This window comes from Mus caroli, unplaced genomic scaffold (genome assembly GCF_978045245.1).
Source record: "Mus caroli unplaced genomic scaffold, Mus_caroli_1 scaffold_16, whole genome shotgun sequence".
Classification (NCBI taxonomy): Eukaryota; Metazoa; Chordata; class Mammalia; order Rodentia; family Muridae; genus Mus; species Mus caroli.
In genome coordinates this window covers 1,955,363-1,980,163 of record NW_028227271.1, presented here as the reverse complement: position 1 = coordinate 1,980,163, position 24,801 = coordinate 1,955,363, and the positions used below count along the sequence as shown (strand labels likewise).

Here is a 24,801-nt window from a genome sequence, read left to right as displayed (position 1 = left end):
TCTCAGCTAAGTGCTGGTAAGTTGGCATGCCCTCACACTCTCAAGGTTTCCTGACTCTGGACGCCTGTAACAGCTGCTTCAGGCCACATTATCTGACTTCCTCACCAACATGGACTGTACCTTGTTCTGTGGGCCAGAAGAAAATCCTTCCTTCCTTAAGTTGATTTATCAGAGAATTTTACCACAGCAATGGGAAAAGAAAGTAACTTCACATATTCTTTAATATTTTATTTTGCTTATTTTGACTATTCTTTTAAAAAAATCTATTTATTTCTATTCACATACACTGGCATTTTGCTTGGATGAGTGTGCTGAATCCTCTAGAGCTGGAATTATAGATAGCTGTGAGCTGCGATGTGGGTGCTGAGAATTGAACCTGGGTCCTCTGGAAGAGCAGCCAGTGTTCCCAGTGTTCTTAAGTGCTGAGCCATCTCTCCAGGCCTCCCCTCCTCCTCCTCCTCCTCTTCTTCTTCCTCCTCCCTCTCCTCCTCCTCCTTTTCTTCCTCCTTTTCCTCCTCTTCCTCTTAATGTGCAATGTGTGTGTGTGTGTGAGACCAGGTATACCTGTGTAGGTCAGAGGGCAACTTGTGAGAGTCTGTTGTCTCTTTCCACCATGGAGTTTCCCCAGGGAATGAATTTAGGACATCACATTGGCAGCGGGCACCTTTACCAGCTAAGGCATCTTGCCAGCACCAAAATAAAATATATGAATTTAGCTTTTTTTTTTTTATTTTAAATTCATCTGATATCATGCTTGCCTTAGCATAGAAGTACTGGCTTTCTTTTCTTTTCTTTCTTTTTCTTTCTATCAGCTTGACAGAAGCTAGAGTCATTTGGAGAGAGGGGGTCTCAAATGAGAAAATACCACTACCAGATTGCCTATGGAGGTCCCCACTCCCTCTGGTTGGTGGTTCTGGGTGCTGTAAGAAAGCAGGCTGAAGCCTGTCTTACACCTCTAATGCATTTGGGAGGCAGAGGAAGGAGGATTCTTTGAGTTCAAGGCCAGCTTGGTCTGTGCAAAGAATTCTAGGACAGTCAGAGCTACACAGAAAGGCCCTGTCTTAAAAAAAAAAAAAAAAAAAAAAGCAGGCAAGCAGACAGAGCCAGCCAGTAAAACCGCATCCCTCCATGGCTTCTGCAGCTTCTGCTCCACTTCCTGCCCTGGCTCCCTCAGTGTCAGGCGGAAACCTGGAAGTGTAAGCAGAAAGAACCCTTTTCTCCCCAGGTTGCTTTTGGTGAGGGTGTTTCATCACAGCAAGGGAAACTTGAGGATGTAACCAGAAGCAGAGTGAAGAGTAAGGGAGAGAGAGACTGTAGCCAAAGAGCAACACACCACACATGTAAAATAAATAACTACACACACAACTACATCTAAAATAAAAATTTAAAAAGGAGAGATGGGGGAGGGGAGTCTGAGGTCAGGGAGCCAGCTCAGCGAAGAGAGGTCCCAGCATGCATTGCATGTAAGGCTGACAACCCGAGATCAAAAAAAGATGGCAGCAGAGAACCAACTCTGGAGATGTCTTCTGACCTCCGCACAGCACAGTAATATATACATCATATACATAGACGTGTGTGTGTGTGTGTGTGTGTGTGTGTGTTAAGGATGGGGATGTAGTTCAATGACAGATTCCTTACCTGGCAAGTGCTAGGCTCTGGATTCAATCCCACCATTACAGTCCCCATAAAAAAAAAAAAAAAGTCAGGAGCCAGAGGCTGGTGGGGTTCTATGAGTTCGAAGCCAACCTGGTCTACAGAGCAAGCTCCAGATTACAAGGGCTGTGTGTATCTGTATGTGCATTCAGATGCGGAGGTGTTTGCAGAAACCACAAGAGAGTTGGGATCACCTGGAGCTGGGGTCATGTCTCCAGCTCTATGGTCATTTTTAAAGGATGACCCTGATCTTTTCATTTTCATTCCAGTACAGTAGATGACAGGCTTCTATTTGTGTTTTAGGTTGGGGTGTGTGTGTGTATGTGTGTGTAATGGGGTCTTTCACATAGCTAAAGCTGGTCTTACATTCACTGTGTAGCTTAAGATTGCCTTGAAGGGTTGTTTTGTTTTTTGCTTGGATTTTGAGACAGGGTCTTTCTACATGGACTTGGCTATCCTGGAACTCACTCTGTAGACTAGGCTGGCCTTGACTCACAGAGATTCACCTGTGTGAATCCATCCACATGCCTGTATCTGTAAGTCAGAGGACAACCTATAAGAATCAAGTCTTTCCTATTTTGTGGATCCCAGGGATTAAACTCAGCTACTCAAGACTTGGCCTCAGACGTGTTTCTTCCACCCTGACAGGTGAACGAATTTGCTGCTGTGTGCAAAGCTACTTTTTGGTTTCCGACTTGTACTGCTCTCTACCAAGCTAAGACCATTCCCCCTTATCAGTAACTTGTTCTGTCTAGAAACTGGACAGTGAATTCTCTGTGACCTCAAAATCTGGGTGTTTCCTGTCTGGGCTTCTTTTATCTTCTGTGTCCCCCCCACTCTGTAAAATGACCATTTTATTTCAAAAAAGTGATGGAGTTTAGGGTCTTGGATTTGTTTTTGTTTTTGTACATGACTTTGATATATTTAAGTGTTCCTGACTGCTTTCTAAGCTGCTAGATACTCAAGTCTTTGACGGAGCCAGCAAGGTATTTTCCACTCTGTAATGACGTAATGATGTCTGCCTTCCCCCATCTGCTCCTTTAAATTCCAGAACAGTTCAGAGTCGGAACTATTGGAACTAGAATCGAAGCATGGTGCCTTTTCTAATTATTTCCATCTTCCCATATTAGTTGCTCTGTGCTTTGAAATATTTTTTTCCACTCGTTCATCCAAGCCACTGATTTGAGTCTTGCCAGTTCTGTTCCTCAGTACATATACAGGGTTTTTCTTTTTTTGTTGTTGTTGTTATTCAAAATGACCATTTTATTTCCAGAAAGTGATGGAGTTTAGGGTCTTGGATTTGTTTTTGTTTTTGTACATGACTTTGATATATTTAAGTGCTCCTGACTGCTTTCTAAGCTGCTAGATACTTCTTCCCGTGGGTCCCTATGTTTTCTGGTGGACAGGGAGCCAGCCATAGTAACTGCCGTCTCTATAGGGCCACAGCTCTGAGTCACTTTCTTTCAGCATGTCACAGCCCTAGTTTCTGCTCAGAGGCTCCGAAGGTCATCCACTCAATGGCAGTGACAAACGGCTGTCCACGCCAGACTTGCTTTCCACTAACCCTGAGTTCAAGCCCTAGCGTGTACTCCTCAGCAGGGTCGTGACTAAAGACAGGTGTCTGGGAAAGAAGGAGCTGCCTCTGTAATATAGACTGTTGAACTCTCTCTCACCCCAAACTCAACCCAAGAGTTTCTGATCCTCTGATTCACTGAGTCTGGAGTGAGGCCAGAGAAGTCACTTTGTAAGGAGTTGCAGAGCTGGCCAAAGCTGCGGATCTAGAGGCTGCACCTATTGCTTTTGCGGCTGGAGGGACGGCTCAGTGGCGAAGAGTACTTGCCACAGAGCCACCTAATTCAGATCCCAGTACCACAAATCCAGCCAGGTGTGGTCCATCGTGCATGCCTGAAACCCCATGAAGACAGAGGATCACCAGGGCTGGCTTGGCTTAGCCGAGAACAAAAACCTCAGTCCAGATATTTTTATAGTAAGTGGCGGCAGATGTGCATTATAGGATATGGAATCGGTTCTTTTTGCTGTGTCCATCTCAGGGATTAACCTTAGGTTGCCAGGCTTGGCAGCAAGTGCTCCTCAGACCAGAGCAATCCTGCCAGTACCCGGGTTGCTTTTTGTTTCTCTTTGCTGTTTGATAAGGATATTATTTCAATGCCAGGCCTGCATTGCCTGGTTTGTGTTTCATGTTAGGTCCTTCTGTTGACTTCTGGTTCTGAGGCTCATAGACTATAGAACTGGGTTGCATGGAGCAAGGTTTCCTCCAACAGCACACAGACAGCACATGCACACACACACACACACACACACACACACAATCTCCCATCTCTACATCCTTCTCTCCAAACCCTCTTCCCCATTGTGACCAAATTTCTGGAGTTACCTGTGATCCGTCTACTTGGATGCTCATTACCATTCAACATAGTGTGGTTTTGAGTCTACAAAGGTCTTATTTCAGCATGAGATACTGACTACAGTCAACCTATTACTGCCCTTCCTCTTATAGAGACCTGTTGCAATAAATCTCCAACGACAATAAGCCCATGTATGCAATGAACACACAACTCAGTTATAATGTTTATAAGCTCCATGCCCAGACTGGGCAAATCTACCACTACACGACTCTATTCCCCAGCTATGAGATCCCTTGCTACCTTCGGCTTCTCCAGGTCATGTGGTTCTACTCCATCTTCTTCCTCCTCTTCCTCTTTCCCCTCTCTAAAACCTCCAGTCCCACCTTTCCCTTCCACTCCCCAATCACAGGCTCTAGCCTTTATTTGACCAGTTAAAATGGGGAGAAGGCTCACGTGAAATCACCTGCATATGTGATCCATTCCTCACTAGGGCAGCCCTTCTTGAGGAAACAGAATTAACATCAAAATACAAACAGCACCAAAGCAATCCACAACAGACCTACTCTGTCTGATATATATATGGCTGTAGTGCATAGTTTTATGTTAACTTGACACAATCTGGAATCATCTGAGAGGAAGGAACCTCGTCTGAGAAAATCCCTCCATACAATCTGGCTGTGGGGTATTTTCTTAATTAATGATTGATGTGGGAAGGTCAAACTCACTCTGGGCAGTGTCACCCTGAGCTGGTGGCTCTGGGTTCTATTACAAAGCAGGCTGAACAAGCCATGGGTAGCAAGCCAACAGGCAGCTCCTACTTCCTGCCCTGCTTGAGTTCCTGCCCTGACTTAGATAAAAATCACCTGCCACACCAGCCAGACCACCTGAGTTTAACTCCCATACCCATGTTCATCACCAAGGAAGTCAGGACTGGAACTCAAGCAGGTCAGGAAGCAGGAGCTGACACAGAGGCCATGGAGGGATGATTTTTTTACTGGCTTGCTTCCCCTGGCTTGTTCAGCCTGCTCTCTTATAGAACCCAAGACTACCAGCCCAGAGATGGTCCCACCCACAAGGGGCCTTTCCCCCTAGATCACTAATTGAGAAAATGCCTTGCAGCTGGATCTCACGGAGGCATTTCCTCAACTGAAGCTCCTTTTTCTGTGATAACTCCAGCTGTGTCAAGTTGACACAAGACTAGCCAGTACACCATGCAAAGGTAGAAGAGAAGTGACTCTAGGAAGTTGTCCTCTGGCCTCACAGGCTTTGTGTCATCCAGTGCACTCTCAGTAATGAATAGTTTCATCACATTTGACATGTCACTATTTTTTAAAGTATATTAATAACGCTGCTGGGATATTTACCTCGTGTCTGCCAATATGGTGCAGATCTGTCATGTGTGCCACATTTTACTTATATTTCCATATTTAACTTAACAAACAACGGTTGGATCATCTCCAGATGGTAAGCCTGGAGTCTAAGCCTCTCCTGGACTGCCTCTGCGACAGAACCTGTGGGTCGTGGGGCTGGAGCGAAGGATCAGTTTGTAAAATGTTTGCCATGGGAGCATGAGGACCTGCGTTTGGAACGTCGGTACCCACATAAACGCAGGGTGTGGCAGCCCACTTCTGCAGCCTCTGGGCTGGGAAGTGGAGATAGGTGGACCCCTGGAGTTCACTGGCTGCGCGGTCTAGCTTAATCAAACTCTAGACTCACTGAAGGTAACTGGCTCACAAAAAAAGGTGGGGTGAAGTCAAGGCAAACACACCTAGTGTCTCTCCTGGCTGCACACACACACAACACAGGCACACATGCACCCACATAAACACGTACACGTATTACACACAAAGGACATTTTTAAATGAATCATATATTGTCCTGGTTAGGTTTTGCCAAGTTGGCACAGGCTAGGGTCATCTGGGAAGAGGGAAAATGTTTCTAAGCCAGAAATGGTAGTGCCTGTCTTTATTCTTAGCACTTGGAATGTAGAATCATGAACCTGTTGGGTTTGAGACCCAGCTTTATCGACATAGCCGGTACCAGGCCAGTGAGACTCTGTATCAAAATAAATTACAAGCAAATAAACAAAAAGAAAACCAGTCAGATTGGAATGCAGGTAAGCCTGCATTGTATGTGTGTGAGTGTGTATGTGTGTTTTGTGTATGTGTCTGAGTGTTTTGTTTATATGTATGTGTGTGCACCATGAGCCTGCCTGAAACATGCAGAATTCAGAAGAGGCATCGGATGCCCTGGAACTGGAGTTACAGGTGGCTGTGAGAAACCATTTAGGTGCTCGCTCGGCACCAAACCTAAATCCTCTGCAAGAGCAACCAGCGCTCTTAACTGCTGAGCCACCGCCACTCCAGACCCTGTCTTCTTGACTCTCGATTGATGTAGGAGTGCTGTGAATGACTGTGTTCAGTTTTGTGGGAACGTGTGTTCTTTGTTGCTGAACTCTGCACAGCTCCTGGGCCTTGACCTGGCTGGGGTAGGGAGGAAATGAAGAAAGGATGGACACACAGACACACAGACAGAGTTGGGAGTGGATGGTTTGGTTCTCTGACGGAGAAGCCACAGCAGCACCCTGGGAGCCCAGTGTACCAGCTACATACAGTGGAACAGAGACGGGCTTACTACACACAGATAAACAAAGGGGTGGGTAATTATACACCACTGAACAAGGAGGCAGAATCTCAGTAGGAGCTGTTTCTGTAGGGAAGTCTTCAGCCTGTAACATCGTGGAGGAGAAAACTCAGTGGACGTTTTCTACAGTCAACGCTGGCACTTGGACCAGGGAAGGCTCTGCCACTCCCGAGGAGGCTGAGGCAATCCATGCCCATGTCAATCAATTACATGTTTCCTCACCACGTCCTTCACTCCCAACCCTTCCTTTCTTTGATTTACACCTCTAGGTGTTGACAGGGTCATGTGACTTTACCTTTAGTCCTTTGAGGAACCACAGGCTCTTTTCCAAAGCAGCTGTACCAATTATATTCCCATTGGCAGGGCACGTGGCTTTGAATTCTCTACATTCTCACTGAACTTTACTATCTTTTATTATAACTGTGTTCCTGAGTGTGACTGCTTGGTTTAGTTTTGACTTTGTTTTGTTTTGTTTTGTTTTGTTTTTTGAGACAGGGTTTCTCTGCATAGCCTTGGCTGTCCTGAACTCGCTCTGTAAACCAGGTCGGCCTGGAACTCACAGAGATCTGCCTACCTCTGCCTCCCAAGGTGTAGGCTGTCAGGCAAATGTTTCCCTGACCTGTTGAACCTTTTTGTTTCTTTTGTTTTGTAGCACTGGGAAAAGTTGCCATACCAGAGCTACAGGCCTGGCTTTGGTTTTGAGACAGTCTTAATCTCTCTCTGGCTGGCCTAGAGTTTAGCATGTAGCTCAAGCTAGCTGTAAACCCTGGTGATTCTTCTATCTATCTCTCAGTGCTGGCACTGCAGGTGCAAACCAGACCTAACCGCCTCAGTGTACTTTTGATTTGCTTTTCCTGACGACTAACAAGGTTGGGGACCTTGAGGCTTGCTTTAAGGCCCTGTCCATCATCTCTGAAGAAACGACGATTCAGACATTTGCCTTGTTTTTCAAATCAGGCTTTGTTGTCATTATTGAGTTTTAAGAGTTCTGAGTTGGGTATAGTAGCACACACTTGGAATTCCAGAAATTGGGAGATATGAATGGGAAAACCAGGAATTGAAACTCAACTTTGGGTACAATAATTCCAAGTGTGAGGCCAAATTGGATTACCATAAGACCCTGTTTCAAGCCAGGAGATGGTGACACGCACCTTTAATCCCAGCACTGGGGAGGCAGAGGCAGGCAAATCTCTTGAGTTCAAGGCTAGCCTGGTCTACAGAGTGAGTTCCACAATAGCTAAGGTTACATAGAGAAACAGTCTCAAAAAACAAAAACAAGCCTTTAATTCTAGCACTTGGGAGGCAAAGGCAGGTGGATTTCTGAGTTCAAGGCCAGCCTGGTCTACAAAGTGAGTTCCAGGACAGCCTGGGTTATACAGAGAAACCCTGTCTTGAAAAAACCGAAAACAAAAACAAAAACAAAATAGCTGGGTGGTGGTACAAGCCTTTGATCCTAGCACTTGGGAGGCAGAGACAGGTGGATCTCTGAGTTTGAGGCCAACCTGGTCTACAGGATGGAGTTCTGAGAGTTTCAGGACAGCCAGGGCTACAAAGAGAAACCCTGTCTCAAAAACACACACACACACACACACACACACACAAAACCATCTCTGCATTGTGTGCTTTACTGAGTGTATACTCTTGTTAATTTCTACACGTTTTTCTTTTTTATATTCCTAGAAATGAAACTGTTACATTTTCATTTCAGATCACTCATTGTTAACACAAATATGACTCATCTTTGTATATTGACAGGGGAGCATTTGAGACAGGGATCCTCACACAGCTGAGACTGGACTCAAGCTCTTTACAAAGCCAGGGATGACTTTAAACCCCCATCTCCTGCCTGTGCCTCTCTAGGCCAAGAATATGAGCATGTCCCACCACAGCCGCTTTACATACCCTCATCTGTGTCCTAGGAACTTGCGAACTTTTCAGTTGTTTTAGGCTGGCACTCTAGCGCTGTGCTATACCCCCGGTGTGTGTGTGTGTGTGTGTGTGTGTGTGTGTGTGTGTGAAATCGAGGACACCACATATACTAGATGAACTCTAGTTATTAGAGTCTGGTATGTCTAAGTTATTCTGGTGGATTTTCTACACATTATGCATGAACAGAAATAGTTTTGATTTTCCCTTTTGAATATACAATGACTTGTTTCATTTCTTTGGTTTTCTTTCTTTCTTTCTTTCTTTTTTTTTTTTTTTTCGAGACAGGGTTTCTCTGTGTAGCTGTGGCTGTCCTGGAACTCACTTTTGTAGACCAGGCTGGCCTCGAACTCAGGAACTCAGAAATCCACCTGCCTCCTGAGTGCTGGGATTAAAGGCGTGCGCCACCATGCCTGGCTTCTTATTTCATTTCTTACCTAATTGCCCTGGCTAGAACCTTGAGCTTTGGCTGAGCAGTGGTGGGAAAAGGAAGTAGGTGTTATTGTGTTCCTAGTCTTAAGGCAACAAAGACTTGGAGAACAAGTGCAATTAATGAGAGAAAGACACACCAGTTAGACATATATATGTATATTATATATATAATATATATATGAATGAGCAATTGTAAGAGGAAACTTATGTTTTAGATTTATTTATTATATGTAAGTACACTGTAGTTGTCTTCAGACACACCAGAAGAGGGCATCAGATCTCATTACAGATGGTTGTGAGCCACCATGTGGTTGCTGGGATTTGAACGCAGGTCCTTTGGAAGAGCAGTCAGTGCTCTTAACCTCTGAGCCATCTCTCCAGCCCAAGAGAAAACTTATTATGAGAACCGCCTCACAGTACGAAGGCAAAGAACACCCATGCTATGCTACCTGTGACCTAAAAGACCAGGAAGGCCAACTGTGTAATTCAATCTAGGCTCAAGAGCGTGGAACCTGTGGTAAGACTCCTGGCCTGAGTTCAAAGGCCAGGAGCAGGAAATCTAAGGCAGAGAACAGGCAATGAGGATGCCCAAGATCAGGAAGTATCCCCAAGGACTGGATGATGCACACCCACATCAGAGAGTCAAATTCTTTCTCCCCCCTCCCTTTTTTTTTAAATGTATCTACCTCTATTTTATGTGCATTGTTGTTTTGCCTGCATGTATGTCCTTGGGAGAATGTAAGATCTTGAAATTACAGATCTTGCAATTACAATGCTGGGATTTGAACCCAGGTACAGACCCGAGAATCAAAATTCTTTATCCAGTCTCCTGATTTAAATGCCAACTAACTCTTTAGAAACACTGTCAGAAATAGTATTTTACCAGTCATCTAGACATCCCTTAAGCTTAAGCAAGTTGTCACATAAAATTAACTATCATGGGCTGGAGAGATGGCTCAGAAGTTAAAGAGCACTGAGTGCTCGTCCAGAGGGCCTGAGTTCAATTCCCAACAACCACATGGTGGCTCACAACCATCTGTAATGGGATCCAATGCCCTTCTGGTGTGTCGGAATATATGTGAGTGGCAGTACTCACATATATAAAATATTTTTTTTTAAATTAACTATCACAACAATAACCCTCTAACTACAATGAATAGGAAAAAAGAGAGAAAATATAATCATCAAATATCAGAAATAAAAGTGGCAATACTACAGACCCTACAGAAGTGATACTACAGCCCCTACAGTAGCAATACTACAGCCCCTATAGTAGCAATACTACAGACCCTACAGAAGTGATACTACAGACCCTACAGTAGCAATACTACAGCCCCTATAGTAGCAATACTACAGACCCTACAGTAGCAATACTACAGACCCTACAGTAGCAATACTACAGCCCCTATAGTAGCAATACTACAGACCCTACAGTAGCAATACTACAGACCCTACAGACCCTGACAGGACTAAAGAAACAAGTCTATGTCAATAAGCCCTTCAGCCCAGTTGAAGTAGAAAGGTTTAAGTTTTTAAATGTTATATATTTATTTTACATATATTTCACAGTGTGGGAATGGGGTTTCTCCTTTTACCATGTGGGTCTTGTTGAATGAACTCAGGTCATCAGGCTTGGCAGCAAGTGCCTTCAGCAGCTAAGCCATCTTACTGGCCTGACAAATTTATTTATTTTATTTTATTTTATTTTATTTTTTTTATTTTTTTGAGAAGTTCTCATTAGGTAGGCTTGGCTGGCTTAGAGTTAGCTAGCTACGTGGACTAGGCTGGCCAAGAACTCACAGGGATCCACCTGCCTTTGCCTCTTGAGTGCTGGAATTTAAAGGGACATGCAATTATGTCCAGCTCCAACAAATTTCTTAAAAACAAACAAACAAAAACTACACGTTAATAAAAATGAAACAATCTCAATAGCCTTTATCAATTAACTAACTAGATTTTTTTTTTTCTTTTGAGACAAGATCTTATTACGTACCCATGCTAGACTGGATCTCTATATAGACCAGGCTGGCCTTGAACTCAGAGATCTTCTTGCCTCTGCCTCCTGTGTGCTAAGACATGAGCCATCATGCCTAGATGTAGATTATTTACCATGTGTGTGTCTGTGTGTGTAAGAACACCCATGCCATAGCAATGCATATACAGTCAGTCAGTGAACCACCGCCAGGAACCAGTTCTCTCTTCAAACTGTTGGCTCTGAGATTCAAGCTCAGGTTATTTCACTTGGCAAGAACCACCTTTACCTAATGAGACATCTCAGCAGCCCCAGGAGCAGACAGACTATTTAATGTATATTGTAAGAAAAAGCTGAAAACAGGCCATAAAGAACTATGATGTAGACAGGCACAGTGGTGCAGCCTTTAGTCCCAGCACTTGGGAGGCAGAGGCAAAGGCAAACACATCACTGTGAGTTCGAGGCCAATCTGGCCTACAAAGTGAGTTATAGGACAGCCAGGGCTGCACACAGTGAGACCCTGTCTGAAAAAAATTTTCAATTAAATAAAGTAACTTAATTATGTTCTAATTATGTTGGTAGTGGAGTGTGTGGTTAAAATATACTCTAGGAATACTGTCAAAATTGAGCCATCAGGCTAAATCCCCGTACTATGCGGAAAATTCCAGTCTAGAGAGATCATCACCGTGTTCTATCTCAGCTCAGAGGCCCAGGCGGCTCTGCCACAGTCTCTGTCGCCCTGAGGCTTTTGGGTGGCTGAGAGATGCAAAAGCTCAGCATGCCCTGGAGGCTGGAAATGGGATCATCTGAGGGCAGAGCAGTGAATGTCACCTGCAGGAGTGTCCGGAGCCTCTACAGGGAGGCTGGAGAACACAACAGCCTGGTGTTCTTGGGGCACTGCAGGTCCTCTGGTGGAGCCCGGATCTGGGCCGAGAAGCACAGAAGAAGCCTCAATTGGGAGCCTCTTGAACAGTGGTAAAGGCAAGCACTTTACCACTGAAGTACCCCTCAGCCCATAAGGGCTCTGTGCAAAGCAGTGGCAATCCCAAGCCAACACACAAGAGGCTACATTACAGAAGTTCTTTTTCTGTTTTTCAAGACAGGGTCCTCATGTATCCCGGTGGACCCTGAAACTGATTTACAGCCAAGGACTGCTGATCCTTCTGCCTCCTTTTCCAGAGTTCTGGAATTACAGGTGTGCACCACCATACCTGGACTGCAGTGCAGCCCAGGGGCTCAAACTAAGCAACTAGACTGCTAGGCAAACGCTACGCCAAACAGGCTACATCCCTGGCTCTTTTTTGTTTGTTTGTTTGTTTTGTTTTGTTTGTTTTGTTTTAATGAGGAATTTTACAAGTAGCAGGGCAAAATGGCACTCAGGTGGAATGCAGGAGGATCAGGAGTTCAAGGCCAGCATAGGTTACGTGAGGCCTTGCCTCACAAAAACACAAAACAACAAACCTGATGTAGTGACGTGTGCCTGTAATCCCAGGAGAGGTGAAGGCAGGAGGGTCAGAAGTATATAGCTAGCTCAAAACAAAACATAGACAGATAGACAGACAGGCAGGCAGGCAGGCAGGCAGACCTGGAATCACAGCATTCAGGAAGCTACTGAGGCAGAAGAAGGTATGAAGCTAGTTAGCCTGGGCTACACAGTGAGTTAAGGATAGCTTGAGCTACAGAGTGAGACAGTTTCAAAACACTAGGGGAGGTAAGAAGATGGGGTTTTTATTTCCAGATAAAATCTGGGCCTGCCTTCCTCCCTCCTTCCTTCTCACTAGGTCTCCCTGCGTAGCTCTGGCTGGCTGGAACTCACAGAGGTTTATCTGCCTCTGCCTCTCAGTGCTGGGTTTAAAGGTGCAATGCCTGCCTGTTTTGTTTCTGATATCCCCAGGTGCTATTGCATATGACTGACCCCACCCTGAGGCGTCTCTCTCCCACTAAGATTCTGAGTGGAGACGATATCTCTCATATGCTTTCTGTTTGCTGTTTGCTTGCTTCAAGTTCTCTATTGTTTAGTTAGAAATAAAGCTTTAAAACATACCAAAATATAACGGAAACTGCAGCTTTATTGTCCTATTTCAGAAGTATGTGATGTTGTTACATAATAAAATGGGGAAGCACAAAAGGTCTGAGAGGTTGATTTGGGAACAACCTAATATCCCGTTCCAGGGAAAACAGCTGACCTTTGGCACAGTTCCACCCACAGCCTTTTCCTATGTGATTTTTAGCCTAACTCAGATACTGTGATTCATAAACTCATATCCAGCTTTCTCAATACATTGTACCATTTCTCTCATATTAATAAAAATTCTTTATAAACATAATTTTAATGAAAAATATTTCTTTTTTTCTTTCTTTTCTTTTTTACTTTCTTCTTTTCTTTTTTCTTTTTTTCTTTTTGAGACAGAGTTTCTCTGTGTAGCCCAGCTCTGAAGTCCAGGCTGGCCTCAAACTGCCTGCTTCTGTCCCCCCAATGCTGGTATTAAAGGTGTGTGCCCCTGTGCCCAACTTTATAAAAGCATATTTCGTAAGAACATACTGTAGTGTGTTTAGACACCTTCCTGACAGCCAATACTTAGCTGGGAGAGTGAGTGTGTGGGAGCACACACAGTCAAGGCCACTGTTTCCTAGAAAGGTCGATTTTGAGAACCCAGGAGACTACGCAGAGCTTGGGTGGGGCAGAGAGCAGCAGCAGCAGCAGCTCACAGGTCCTGGCCCAGGAGCTCCAGCTCGCCCAGAAGGAAATCTATATCGGCCTGGGCCAGTATGGGGTTGGCCACCACCATTCGGAAGAAGTTGGCCCGGGTCCCATGGGGCTGGTAGCCAATCATCATGGTCCCCTTCTTCACCATGCGTTCCTTGAGCACAGGGGCCACCTGTGGGTAGCAGAGGGAGAGCTGAAGCAGCCGGCCCAGCTCCCTGGGCCATCCCCACACCTCTGCGGCACACTCACTGCTCACACCCCTTTCCCACCACATGCAACCTGAGTGGCCTTCTCCGATCCCTGCTTTCTTCCTCCGTCTCCTCTCTCCAGGAAAGTTGGAGCTGGGAACACCGAGCCAGACCTGTCTCTGATATTCAACACTGCTACTCCCAGCCTCAAGCCTCCATCATCAATACCCTCTCCCCCTCTTAGTTCCTGGCATATTTCTGAGCTGTGCCATGTAATCTAGAGGTAACTTACCAAGCCGCCTTGAACACAAATGTACACAGGGGACACCACCTCTGCAGTGACAGCCCCAGGAGAGCAGGGCGCTGATGTTCCTGCAGGTTACTGAGGCTGCCTGCACTAACCCATTCTTAGAAGTAAGGATAAAACATATCCCCCTGCCTCTGCAAGCACATCTGGGATGATGAGCTATTCCTGATCTGTCTTTGGCCTTAGTTCCAGCACAGACATCTGTGTGGTGCACACTGGTGACTTCCTCTGGTAACCCCCTCTGTTTCCTTACTTTCCAGAAATATATTTTTCTCCCTACCTGCCCCCCATTAAAAATGAAGGTAAGGAAGTGCCTGCCATCTCAATAGGCAGGAATATGCAATACCAGGCAGAGCCAGCAGAGGGCAGAAACATACCTGCTGCTTAGTTCCTGGAACTGGGTTACCAGAGGGCAAAGACTAGACTACCTGAGACAGCCTTTGGCTGTAATCTGGACTCTCCTTCTTCCCCCGCAGGCTGGGAGGCACAAACCAGAAGCACACGTTGACGAACTCGGGCTGAGGGGAGGGATGAGGGAGGTGTGAGTTGGGGAAGGAAGGAAGGAAGGGGTTGTTTCCCTGTCTTTGCTCCTGGTCCTTTATGAGGCTTCATGTCTGGAACAAGGTGGGGGCTGGGAGAGGTATTCAAAGGAGCCAGGAGTCCTACCTCCATGACCAACTCAAATCCTTCCCGCTTTTTAATCTCCTCCACCAAGTACCTGGGGGAAAGGGTAAGAAAGCACACATGGGGGAAAGGAAGCGACAGGGAGACGGAGGAGGCCTACAGAGGCCCCAGGAAGGCCATGGAGAGTGGAAGAGAAGGAGATCTGGGTCCTTCATGCTTACCGGGTGAGAGCAAAGGCCTGGTCGATGCGCCGCTCCAACCCCTGCCCACCCTGTGCCTTCCACATGAGCCATAGCTTCAGACAGTCCACGCGGCGGCCACACTGCACCACCTTGTCTCCGGTGTCCAGAGCCACATCGTAGAACTTGTCTTGCTGGAAGAGGTAGCTGGCCTGGGATCCATGGCAGCGCTTGAGCAGGTTCTGTGGGGAGGGAGCTATCAGCAGGCCGTCCTGAGGTGCTACGCAGCAGGGTCTCAGCTCAGCCTCCTCTCTCCTCCCTGGATTTAGCAGCACTGAGGCAGCTGCCAGCCAACACAAGAGCTCTTCCCAAATCCCGCCGCAGATCCCTCCGACCATAAGAACAAGACAGAAATCCTTTCTGTCCATGGAAACAATTCTCTGGGTGCATGCATGGAGCTCAACACGGGGTTAGGGTGGTCAGAGAGGTGTGGCTTCGGCTGGAAGGGCTCAGGGAGCATGTTAAGGCCCAGATCTCTCTGGCGAGACAGACAAACTAGGCTCTAGAGAAAGGAAGGCTGGGGTCTGGAACCAGGGCAGACCCACCGAGGTGTCCCGGAGAAGAAGAGCGGAGCACTGCAGCCCTGCGGCGAGAAGCTTGTGAGGGTTCCAGGCCACAGAGTCAGCCCTGGGTAAGACAAGGCAAAGCTGGGTCAGTGGCTCCTCCAACCAAGATCAAGGTCAAGGGTTACCCTTCCCCTGCAGCCAGGAAGAATTCCCATAACTACCCTCCCTCTAATCCAAAATCAATCATCTGTCCGTGTCCCATCTCACCCTCCCCAGGCTCCCTTGTTTGTAGCTATCCTGAGAACCAAGGATTGGAAGGAAGGGATTTGGGAGGGAGGTCGTATGCACCTCTGGATCCCATCCAGGAGATGCCTGTGTGTCCGAGACAGCAGGACGCTCCCACCCCAGGCGGCCTGTGGAGCAGGAGGAACAGCGTGGGTCTTGGCCTCAGCGTAGCCCACCCTACCCCCGTGACCCAAGTCTCACTCACATCCACATGGAACCACAGTCCGTGTCGCTGGCAAACATCGGCAATTGCATCCAGGGGGTCAAAGGCCCCTAGCACGGTAGTACCAGAGGTGGCACTGACCAGAAATGGCACAGAGCCCTGTGGCCAAAAGGGAGAGGAAAAAGAAGCTGTGGAGTCATTGTTAGAACTGGTCAGAGGCTGTTGCTAGGCCCTAAGCTCCCGGCAAGCCTTTCTCAACACTGAGTCAGCCTCCTCTGAAGCCTGCAGGCAGGGGGCGCTGTATCTCGGCAGAACCTAGGTTTACCTATCTCCATGGCTTATGCTCTTTCAAAAACTTTTAATGTTGGGCTGGGACGACAGATCGACCAGTGAAGTGACTAGTTTGCAAGTATGTGGTGGACCTAAGTTCCATCCCCAGAATCTATGTAAAAAAAAAAAAAAAAAAAAAAAGCTTAGGTATGGTGGTGGTGGCACGTGCCTGTAAACCCAGCTCCAGAGAGCCAGAGATAGGCAGGCCCTGGGGCTTGCTGGACAGCCAGCCTCGTCCAGCTGGTGAGCTCCAGGCCAGTGAATGAACACCTCAAAAACAAGGTGGATGACTCCTGAGTGCAACACCAGAGGTTGATATTAGGGTTCCACATGCACACCATGACATATGTACACAAACATGCAGACTCAGGAACACACATGCACATGAACACACACACCTACGAACATGAGCATGTAATGTCTTCCCCCCACCCCCTTTTTCTTTTCTTTTTTTCCCTCAGAGCTGAGGACCAAACCCAGAGCTAAATCCCCAACCCCAACATGTAATGTCTTTTTTTTTTTTCCAAGATTTATTTATTTATTATATGTAAGTACACTGTAGCTGTCTTCAGACACTCCAGAAGAGAGGGCGCCAGATCTCGTTACGGATGGTTGTGAGCCACCATGTGGTTGCTGGGATTTGAACTCTGGACCTTCGGAAGAGCAGTAGGGTGCTCTTACCCACTGAGCCATCTCACCAGCCCCATGTAATGTCTTAATGAAGGTCAAACACTACTGAAAAGCCCCAGTACTACAAAAGTTCATACTAACATCGGATTAGTAATTAAAAATAAAATTAAACTACTACAGAGAAAAGCCCAAGCACAGATAGGTTCACTGATGAATTCTCTCCAACATTTAAAAGGACGCACACTGCTGGGTGGAGAGGGAGGTGGCTCAGCAGCTGAAAGCACTGGAGAACCCACACACACATATTAAATAAATTTAAAATAAATCTTGTAACAATGAAAGCATTGTCTGGGGTTGGTGAGATGGCTCAGTGGTTAAGAGTGCCGACTGCTCTTCTGAAGGTCCCAAGTTCAAATCCCAGCAACCACATGGTGGCTCACAACCATCCATAACGAAATCTGATGCCCTCTTCTGGAGTATCTGAGGACAGCTACAGTATACTTATATATAATAAATAAATAAATAAATAAATAAATAAATAAATAAATCTTTAAAAAAAAAAAAAGCATTATCTGCTCTTCCAGGGGACCCAGGTTCAAGCTCCCATAAGACAGCTCATAAGTCTCAGAGGATTCAACACCCTCTTCTGGCTTTCCTGAGAGCCAGGCACACACATTGACACACAGATACACATACATACAGGAAAATCACACACACACACACACACACACACACACACACACAAAAGTAAAATTAAAAACAATGAACAGGTAATACAAGCTCACAGGCATCTCTTCCCCCTAAACAGAATACATAAAACCAACCAGAGCTGGAGACAGACAGCTCAGAACAAGAGCACATGCCTACCTGGGCTCCCACACCAAAGGAACCAAATGCAAACAGCAACAAGAAGACACACTGTCAACTGTGTGTACACAGTGAAACATGAGCCCAAACATGACACCAAGAGGCAGGTATGACAGTGCACACACATTCAATCCCAGCACCTGGGAAGCAGAGGCAGGCAAGTCTCTGTGAATTCAAGGCCAGACTGGCCTACACTGACAGCTCCGGGACAGCAAGAACCACATAGTGAGACCCTGTCTCAAAAATGAAAAGAAACTAAGAAAATAATCTCCTGTGGCAAGGCCTGGTGGCGCTGGCCTATAATCTCAGCTATTCAAGCAGTTGAGGAAGACTGACAAGTTTAAAACCAGCAAGAGATACATAGAGAAACCCTGTCTCAAAGAACATGAATCAGTCAATCAACTGGTTAATTAATTAAAGTTTCAAAGTGAGCTATGGAGCACTCAGTGATGGAGCACTTGCTTGAAATGTCCGCTGCCCACCACCCTAAGTATACACACAACGCTACGGGAAGCCAAAGGACTGGCAAGCGTGGTACCCCGCTTCATTAAATTATGCTGTGTGTGATGGTGCACACCTCTCAGCACGTGAGAGACAGAAGCAGAAGGTTATATTTGAGTTCAAGGCCAGCCTGATATAAATTCCTGCCACTGAGGGAGGGCTACATAGTTAGACTCTGTCTCACAAAATAAAAAATAAAGACAAAAATAATGTGAATGATGAGGAAGTGGGCAGATGGCTCAGCAGTTACAAGCACCTGCTACTGCTGAAGACCTGCAGTTAGTTAACCCTAGTGCCCACCCCGTTGACTCATAACTACCTATAACACTAGTTCCAGGGAATCCAACACCCACTTCTGGTCTCCATGGGCATTGCGTTCACATGCATGCCCATGCACAGTCATACATAAACAAAATTAAAATTAAAAATGAGCCTTTAAAATTTTAAATAGCTGGGCAGTGGTGGCGCACGCCTTTAATCCCAGCACTTGGGAGGAAGAGGCAGGCAGATTTCTGAGTTCGAGGCCAGCCTGGTCTACAGAGTGAGTTCCAGGACAGCCAGGGATACACAGAGAAACCCTGTCTCGAAAAACCAATCAATCAATCAATCAATAAATAAATAAATAAAACTATAAAACACTTAAGATATAAAAAGAAACTTTGTGCTCCTTCCTGGGTTAGGTAAGATATGATATCCAGACACAGGGAACGAGGCAGGGTTGGGGGCTGGGGGCAGCAGGACTCCCTGGTAAAGTTGCTTGTCTTCATGTCTGACGATTTGTGTTTGACTCCTGGGTCCTTCAAGTGGCAGAAGGAGAGAACTAACTCTCAGAAGTTGTCCTCTGACTTCCACACGCATACTGGGGCACAAATGCACTCAAGAGGCTGAGGCAGGAGGATCACTCTAAGTTTGAGGTCAAGTTGGGCTATACAGCAAGACCCTGACTCAAAAAAATAAAAATAAAAAAAAAATGGAATTATCAGTAAGTAATTCAGCTTCTGGGTATGAATCCTTAAAACTAAAAGCAGTTTCCACCGTCTGGGTCTGGTTCAGTGAGCCCCTGAGGTTCATGGGTTGAAATTTAATCCCCATTGTAAAGCATTGAGAGTAGAAATTTAATCCGACTGTGATGCCATGGGTGGGGCTTAGTGCAGGTCACAGGCTGAGTCCTTATGGTTGACTACTGTTAACTGGATAAGAAGAGGGAGAGAGACCAGAGGAGACACCCACCCTGTCCCTGTCTCTTGTCATGTGATGCCCTGTACTGATGTGGGGTGCTCTGCCAGCAAGAAAGACATCACCAGACTGAAGCCTTGAACCTTGGACCACAGCTGTGAGCCAAAGCAAACCTCTTTTCTTCATCAAGTCACCCAGCCTCAGGTATTTCACTGCACTAACTAAAAGTAGATTAATCACGTGAAGAGGCAGTTGTTGGGATGGACGCAGCAGTGCTCACAACGGCTAAAGTGTAGGAGCAACCCAATGCCTATTGATAGATGAGTGGATAATCAAAATGACAAATGCCGACAACAGAAATTAAGTTACAACATGACCTTCCAGACACGCTCACACTGTATGCAAGCCCCAGTCCTCTGGGTTGCTCTGAACAAATGTCATAATGCCCCTTGGCCTGTCAGGAAACAAACTGAAAGCAGAGCTGCTCTTGCCTTGAATGTCCTCCCCTGACTAAGAGAGTGGAGCATTGGCAGCCCCAGCCCCAGGAAAGTTCACCTGGATGGGGAAGGCTGTATGGGTGTGTGGGGTGGGGCGGTGTGCTGTGCGTGTGTGTACATGTCTGGGATATGGGAAGGGTGGTGTGTGTGCATGGGGGCTGTGCATACATGGGAGGGACTATGTGTATGAGGGGAGTGTGCATGAGTGTGTGTGCGTGTGTGTATACACATGAGTGTTTGTGTGCACGTGTGTGCATTAGCGTGTGTGTACACACGAGTGTTTGTGTGCGTGTGTGTGTGTGTGTGTGTGTGTGTGCATATGGTGTGTGTGTGCTGGGGATGTAGCTCAGTTAGCAGAGTGCCTCCAGCACTCATGAAGCCCTGGGTTAATCACCAACACAGCTTGAACCAGATGGTGGTGCATGCTCATAACCTCTGTACTCAGAAGGCAGAAGCTGGAAGGTCAGGACTGACCGTTGTCCTTGGCTACACAGAGGGTTCAAAGCCCACCTGAGTTACAGGAGACCCTGTCAGAGAGAGAGAGACAGAGAGAGAGAGAGAGAGACAGAGAGAGAGAGGGGAGGGGAGGGGAGGGGAGGGGAGGGGAGGGGAGGGGAGGGGAGGGGAGGGGGAGGGGAGGGGAGGGGAGGGGAGGGGAGGGGAGGGGAGGGGAGGGGAGGGGAGGGGAGGGGAGGGGAGGGGAGGGGAGAGGAGAGGAGAGGAGAGGAGAGGAGAGGAGAGGAGAGGAGAGGAGAGGAGAGGAGAGGAGAGGAGAGGAGAGAGAAAGAGGAGAGAGAAAGAGGAGAGAGAAAGAGGAGAGAGAGGAGGAGAGGGAGGGAGAGGGGAGAGGGAGGGAGGAAGGGAGGGAGGGGGGGAGAGAGAAGGAGAGGGAGAGGGGAGAGGGAGAGGGAGAGAGAGAGAGAGAGAGAGAGAGAGAGAGAGAGAGAGAATGAATATGAATCAATACCCAGTGTTGGTGAGCATGCAGACAAATTAGACCATCATGTGCTGCTGGGGCTGGAAAATGGCACAGTCACTTTAGAAAACAGGGTAGGAACCCCTAGCCTTAGCCAGGAACTGAACAGCTGTTGGCTCCTGAGGGGAGTCAGTTTTCTTTAGGGTTTGGCACTTGGGACCACACTGCAATGAGCAGCATATACTGCCATCAGTAGGCTATAGTGATGGAAATGGTGGTGATGATGATGATGACAGACAGGCGGACATAGGTTGTGATGCTGTCCTTCTGGAAGGCTGAGTTCAATGCCCAGCACCCACATGGCAGCTCATAACTGTCTGTACCTCCAGTTCCAAGGGATATGAACTCTGCATGCAGTGCATACAATATTGCACAGACATGTATGCAGGCCAAACATCCATGTACATAAAATAAAATTTAACTAATCACTTAGCTATAAAAACAGATCTTTTGGAAAAGAGAGATGGCTTGCAGTTAGAAGCACTGGCTGCTCTCACAGAGTTCAAAGCCAATCCATGCTGCCCAGCAAGAACTTGTCTTAAAGTAACAGCGGCAGCAGACAGCAGCTGACGTCAGCGCATCCACACACAAAGTCACTCTGAGCGCTCTACACACTGATTAATCCTTACAACAACCTTCTGCAATGACTTCTACAGTACACCCATTTCACAGACGGAGAAACTGAGCAGAGATATCATCTGCTCGATCAACGGGCATTATGGTTTTTTCATCTCATGCTTTGTTCCTGGAAACATTCTCACGCACAGAACTCTACAAGCCTGTGATAGGTAACAGCAGTTCTCTGAGTGGAAGGACTGTGAATGTGCAGACAATTATATTTAAAAATTGCCACGCACAAAAAACATGTCCCACTTGGAGGTGAGGGATGACGGCCCACCTCCTCCCTACGCCAGCAGTGCTCACCATGCCTGCACAGCCTCCTCACCACCTCCCTGTACTGACCCTGACCCTCAGACCACAGAAACCTTCCACACTATGACGCCTCAGGCACCAAACCCCCTTGGGACTCCCTTGGAAATTCAGAGCCTAACCCACCTACAAGTCTCTACAGCATCTCTGATACTAACAGATGTGAAAATAAAGGAGAGGCGTGAGGAGAATCACCAGCAGAAGAGCCCAAATCACCTTTCCTGAGGGGACAGAAGGGCCCACCCCACCACCCAGAGCTCTCGCTCACCTCAGCCTCTGCCAGATTGATCTGCCTCTCCAGGTCCTCAGGGATCATCCTCCCTCTGGAAAAGAAAGACAATGAGTGAGTGGAGAAGACTCACTCAGGAGCTCTAGACCAGGAGGGGTCACCTGACACTGCTGGGTAAGGCAGCGGGGCAATGCAGAGGCCACTGTACAGACCAAACCTCAGAGCACAGGGTGGGTTGCTAGTGGGCAGTGAGCAGCAGAGGCAGGTGGCAGGTCTGAAAGAGGAGCGGGTAGGGGAGGGGCATCGGGGTGAGGGCCTGAGGCCAGAGTGGTTTTTTGTTTTTTTTGTTTGTTTGTTTGGTTTTTTTTTTTTTTTGGTTTGTTTTGGCACGTAGATGACACAGTGTGCCCAGCTGGGTCAGGGCCATGTCGGCAGAAGACCTTCACCTCTCATCAGCCTTGACCACTCGGACACTGTCGGTGCCAAGTCCCAGAAAAGCAGCTCCCTTGGTGATGGAGTAGTGACACTGTAAAGACACAGAGAGCAAGTCAGCGTGACCTGAGAGGGGTCAGAGGTGCTGAGGATAGGAGGGCAGAGACCGGCAAAAGCTATGTGAGCTGCGATCGATGGGACCTGGTGGCCAGGGTTTTCAACGGATCTTGTTTTGTTTTGTTTTCTGACAGGGTTTCTCTGTGCAGCTCTGGCTGTAGACCAGGCTGGTGGATCCACCTGCCTCTGCCTCCTGAATGCTAGGATTAAAGGCGTGGACCACCACACGGCTCAAGTGCTCTTGTGAAGGAACTGTGTTGAATTCTAGTTAAATAGAGACTTAGAGCTGGTCGGGCTGGAGACTCTCTGCGTTTCTAACAACCTCCCGGGTGATGTCAATGCTGCTGGACCATGAACTTCCCTCAGAAGTGAACCTGTGTCTACTGCATCTGCCCCCCCAACCCCACACCCCCACGCCCCCCCAACCCCCAACCCCCACGTCCCCCCACCCCCCGCCCCCCGCCCCAAAGAGGCAAAATAAGCAGAAGCATGTATTCGGCCTCCTTGGAAGGGAGCACAGCCACTGAGAACAGGGAGAAGACTTGAAGGGTCTCTGACTGAGCCGGAGGAAGATCACACTCAGGAGTCCCTACCTCCTTTGAAGTGAAGAGAGCCAAGGGTGGCAGGGCCCGGAGGCCCCTCTGCTTGCAGTCTGGGTAGCGCTGAAAGCGGGCCAGGTTCATGGCGTACATGTTGGAAATGGAGCCACCTGTCACAGGCGGGGTGGGAGATGGAGGGAGAGGAGGGGAGGCAAGACTGACGTTTTCTTCCCCCCCAAAAAAACCTATCCCCCCCCCCCGAACTGAACAAAGAAGCAGGCATCACATTATCTCCCAAGCCACAAATTCCCAGGGTTCACAAATAGCACACTTCATGGAACAGTTCCAGGACCAGAAAACCCTGTACACCCTGAGCTGCCCGATAGAGACGAATTCCCCATATGACGACCCCAGAGCACCGAGATAAGGGGACTGGGAAGCCTCTCCACTGCCCAGCCCAGTGCAGCGAGAGAGGAAACACCATGACCCCTCCACACTAGTTACACAGAACAAGAGAGAGTACAGGAGGCAGACCCTTTACCAAGACCCAAGGGAAGCCCCCTTCTCACATACCAGGACAGAAGACCCCATCCCCAGAGTTCCAGCCCACCAGGGCACGGAGTTTCTTCAGCACCTCCTCTTCCATGAGCACAAACACGGGGGCAATCTCATATGTGTACCTGCCAGAGAACATGGGTGACAGAGGCCGGGGTGAAAGCACTGCCCAGCTAAGTCTTTTAGGCTAAGGGGAGGTGGAGGGGATGAAGTAAGGATCCCAAGAGAGAAATTGGCAGGTGTCAAAGAACCAGAAAGACCACGTGAGAAAAATAGTCAGGAGGCATAAGGAGGTTGGCAAAGGAGCCCAGGGACAGACAGCCGGGAAAACATTCTGACTGACAAGGGGCATCTGTAGAAAATGGTGGCAAGAGGTAGAAACCACTCTCCTCTCCTACCCAGATGCCCCTCCACCCCCCACCTCCACCACCCCCCGGCCAACCCAAGCCCTTTGTGAACAGAAGGCCCAGATGGCTCACTGGCTAGTGTTGAGGCTCTCCGTGATGATGCGTCCAGCCAGAGCATGGGGATCTAACCCTGAGAAGAGCTGGTTGAAGAACCGGGGATGACCTGGAGAAGAGGAGCAGGCAGAGGACTCAGGTTGGAGCTGGGTACCGGGGCCCAAACCCCTCTTGCCAGGCTCCCAGGCCCACCAGTCTTGACACTGTAGTGAATCACAGCCCGGCAGCGTGCCAGGATCTGCTCCCGGGACTCGCCCTGGCTCTGCAGCTCCAAGTCCAGCAGCTGCTTAAGTTCTTCAGGCTCCTTCCATTCGCAGACCTAGGAGGAGAGGCCAAGCAAGGCGCAGAGATCTTAGACCCCTGGCTGAGATCTGGCCATCACATAACAGATGCAAGGCATCAGCAACTTGCAATTAAGACAGGTCCTGGATGTCTTTCCAAGTGTGCCCAAGCAAGGGGAAACAAAGGACGTGACCCAGAGTGCCAACTATGAGGTACACCAGGGACAGGGATGAACTCAAAATGATAGGCAGCAGGAAGGAGGAGACAG

At 47.7% G+C, this 24,801-nt stretch overlaps 1 protein-coding gene across 3 annotated transcripts in view; it reads right to left on the bottom strand.

Annotated features, from left to right (window-relative positions):
* Window positions 1–13,043: 13,043 nt before the first annotated feature.
* Csad (cysteine sulfinic acid decarboxylase) overlaps window positions 13,044–24,801 on the bottom strand; it is a 27,656-nt gene continuing 15,898 nt past the window's right edge. For all 3 annotated transcript variants that reach the window (XM_021183119.3, XM_029469778.2, XM_085831805.1), the window contains exons 4-16: window positions 24,444–24,570; window positions 24,270–24,360; window positions 23,809–23,915; window positions 23,290–23,405; window positions 22,594–22,673; window positions 22,187–22,241; window positions 16,054–16,170; window positions 15,912–15,976; window positions 15,603–15,684; window positions 15,040–15,239; window positions 14,861–14,912; window positions 14,623–14,712; window positions 13,044–13,871 (exon numbers count right to left, since the gene is read on the bottom strand). In XM_021183119.3, coding sequence (XP_021038778.1) covers window positions 13,698–13,871; window positions 14,623–14,712; window positions 14,861–14,912; window positions 15,040–15,239; window positions 15,603–15,684; window positions 15,912–15,976; window positions 16,054–16,170; window positions 22,187–22,241; window positions 22,594–22,673; window positions 23,290–23,405; window positions 23,809–23,915; window positions 24,270–24,360; window positions 24,444–24,570 — 1,356 coding nt within the window. In that variant the 3' untranslated portion in view covers window positions 13,044–13,697. The remainder of the gene's footprint in view (window positions 13,872–14,622; window positions 14,713–14,860; window positions 14,913–15,039; window positions 15,240–15,602; window positions 15,685–15,911; window positions 15,977–16,053; window positions 16,171–22,186; window positions 22,242–22,593; window positions 22,674–23,289; window positions 23,406–23,808; window positions 23,916–24,269; window positions 24,361–24,443; window positions 24,571–24,801) is intronic.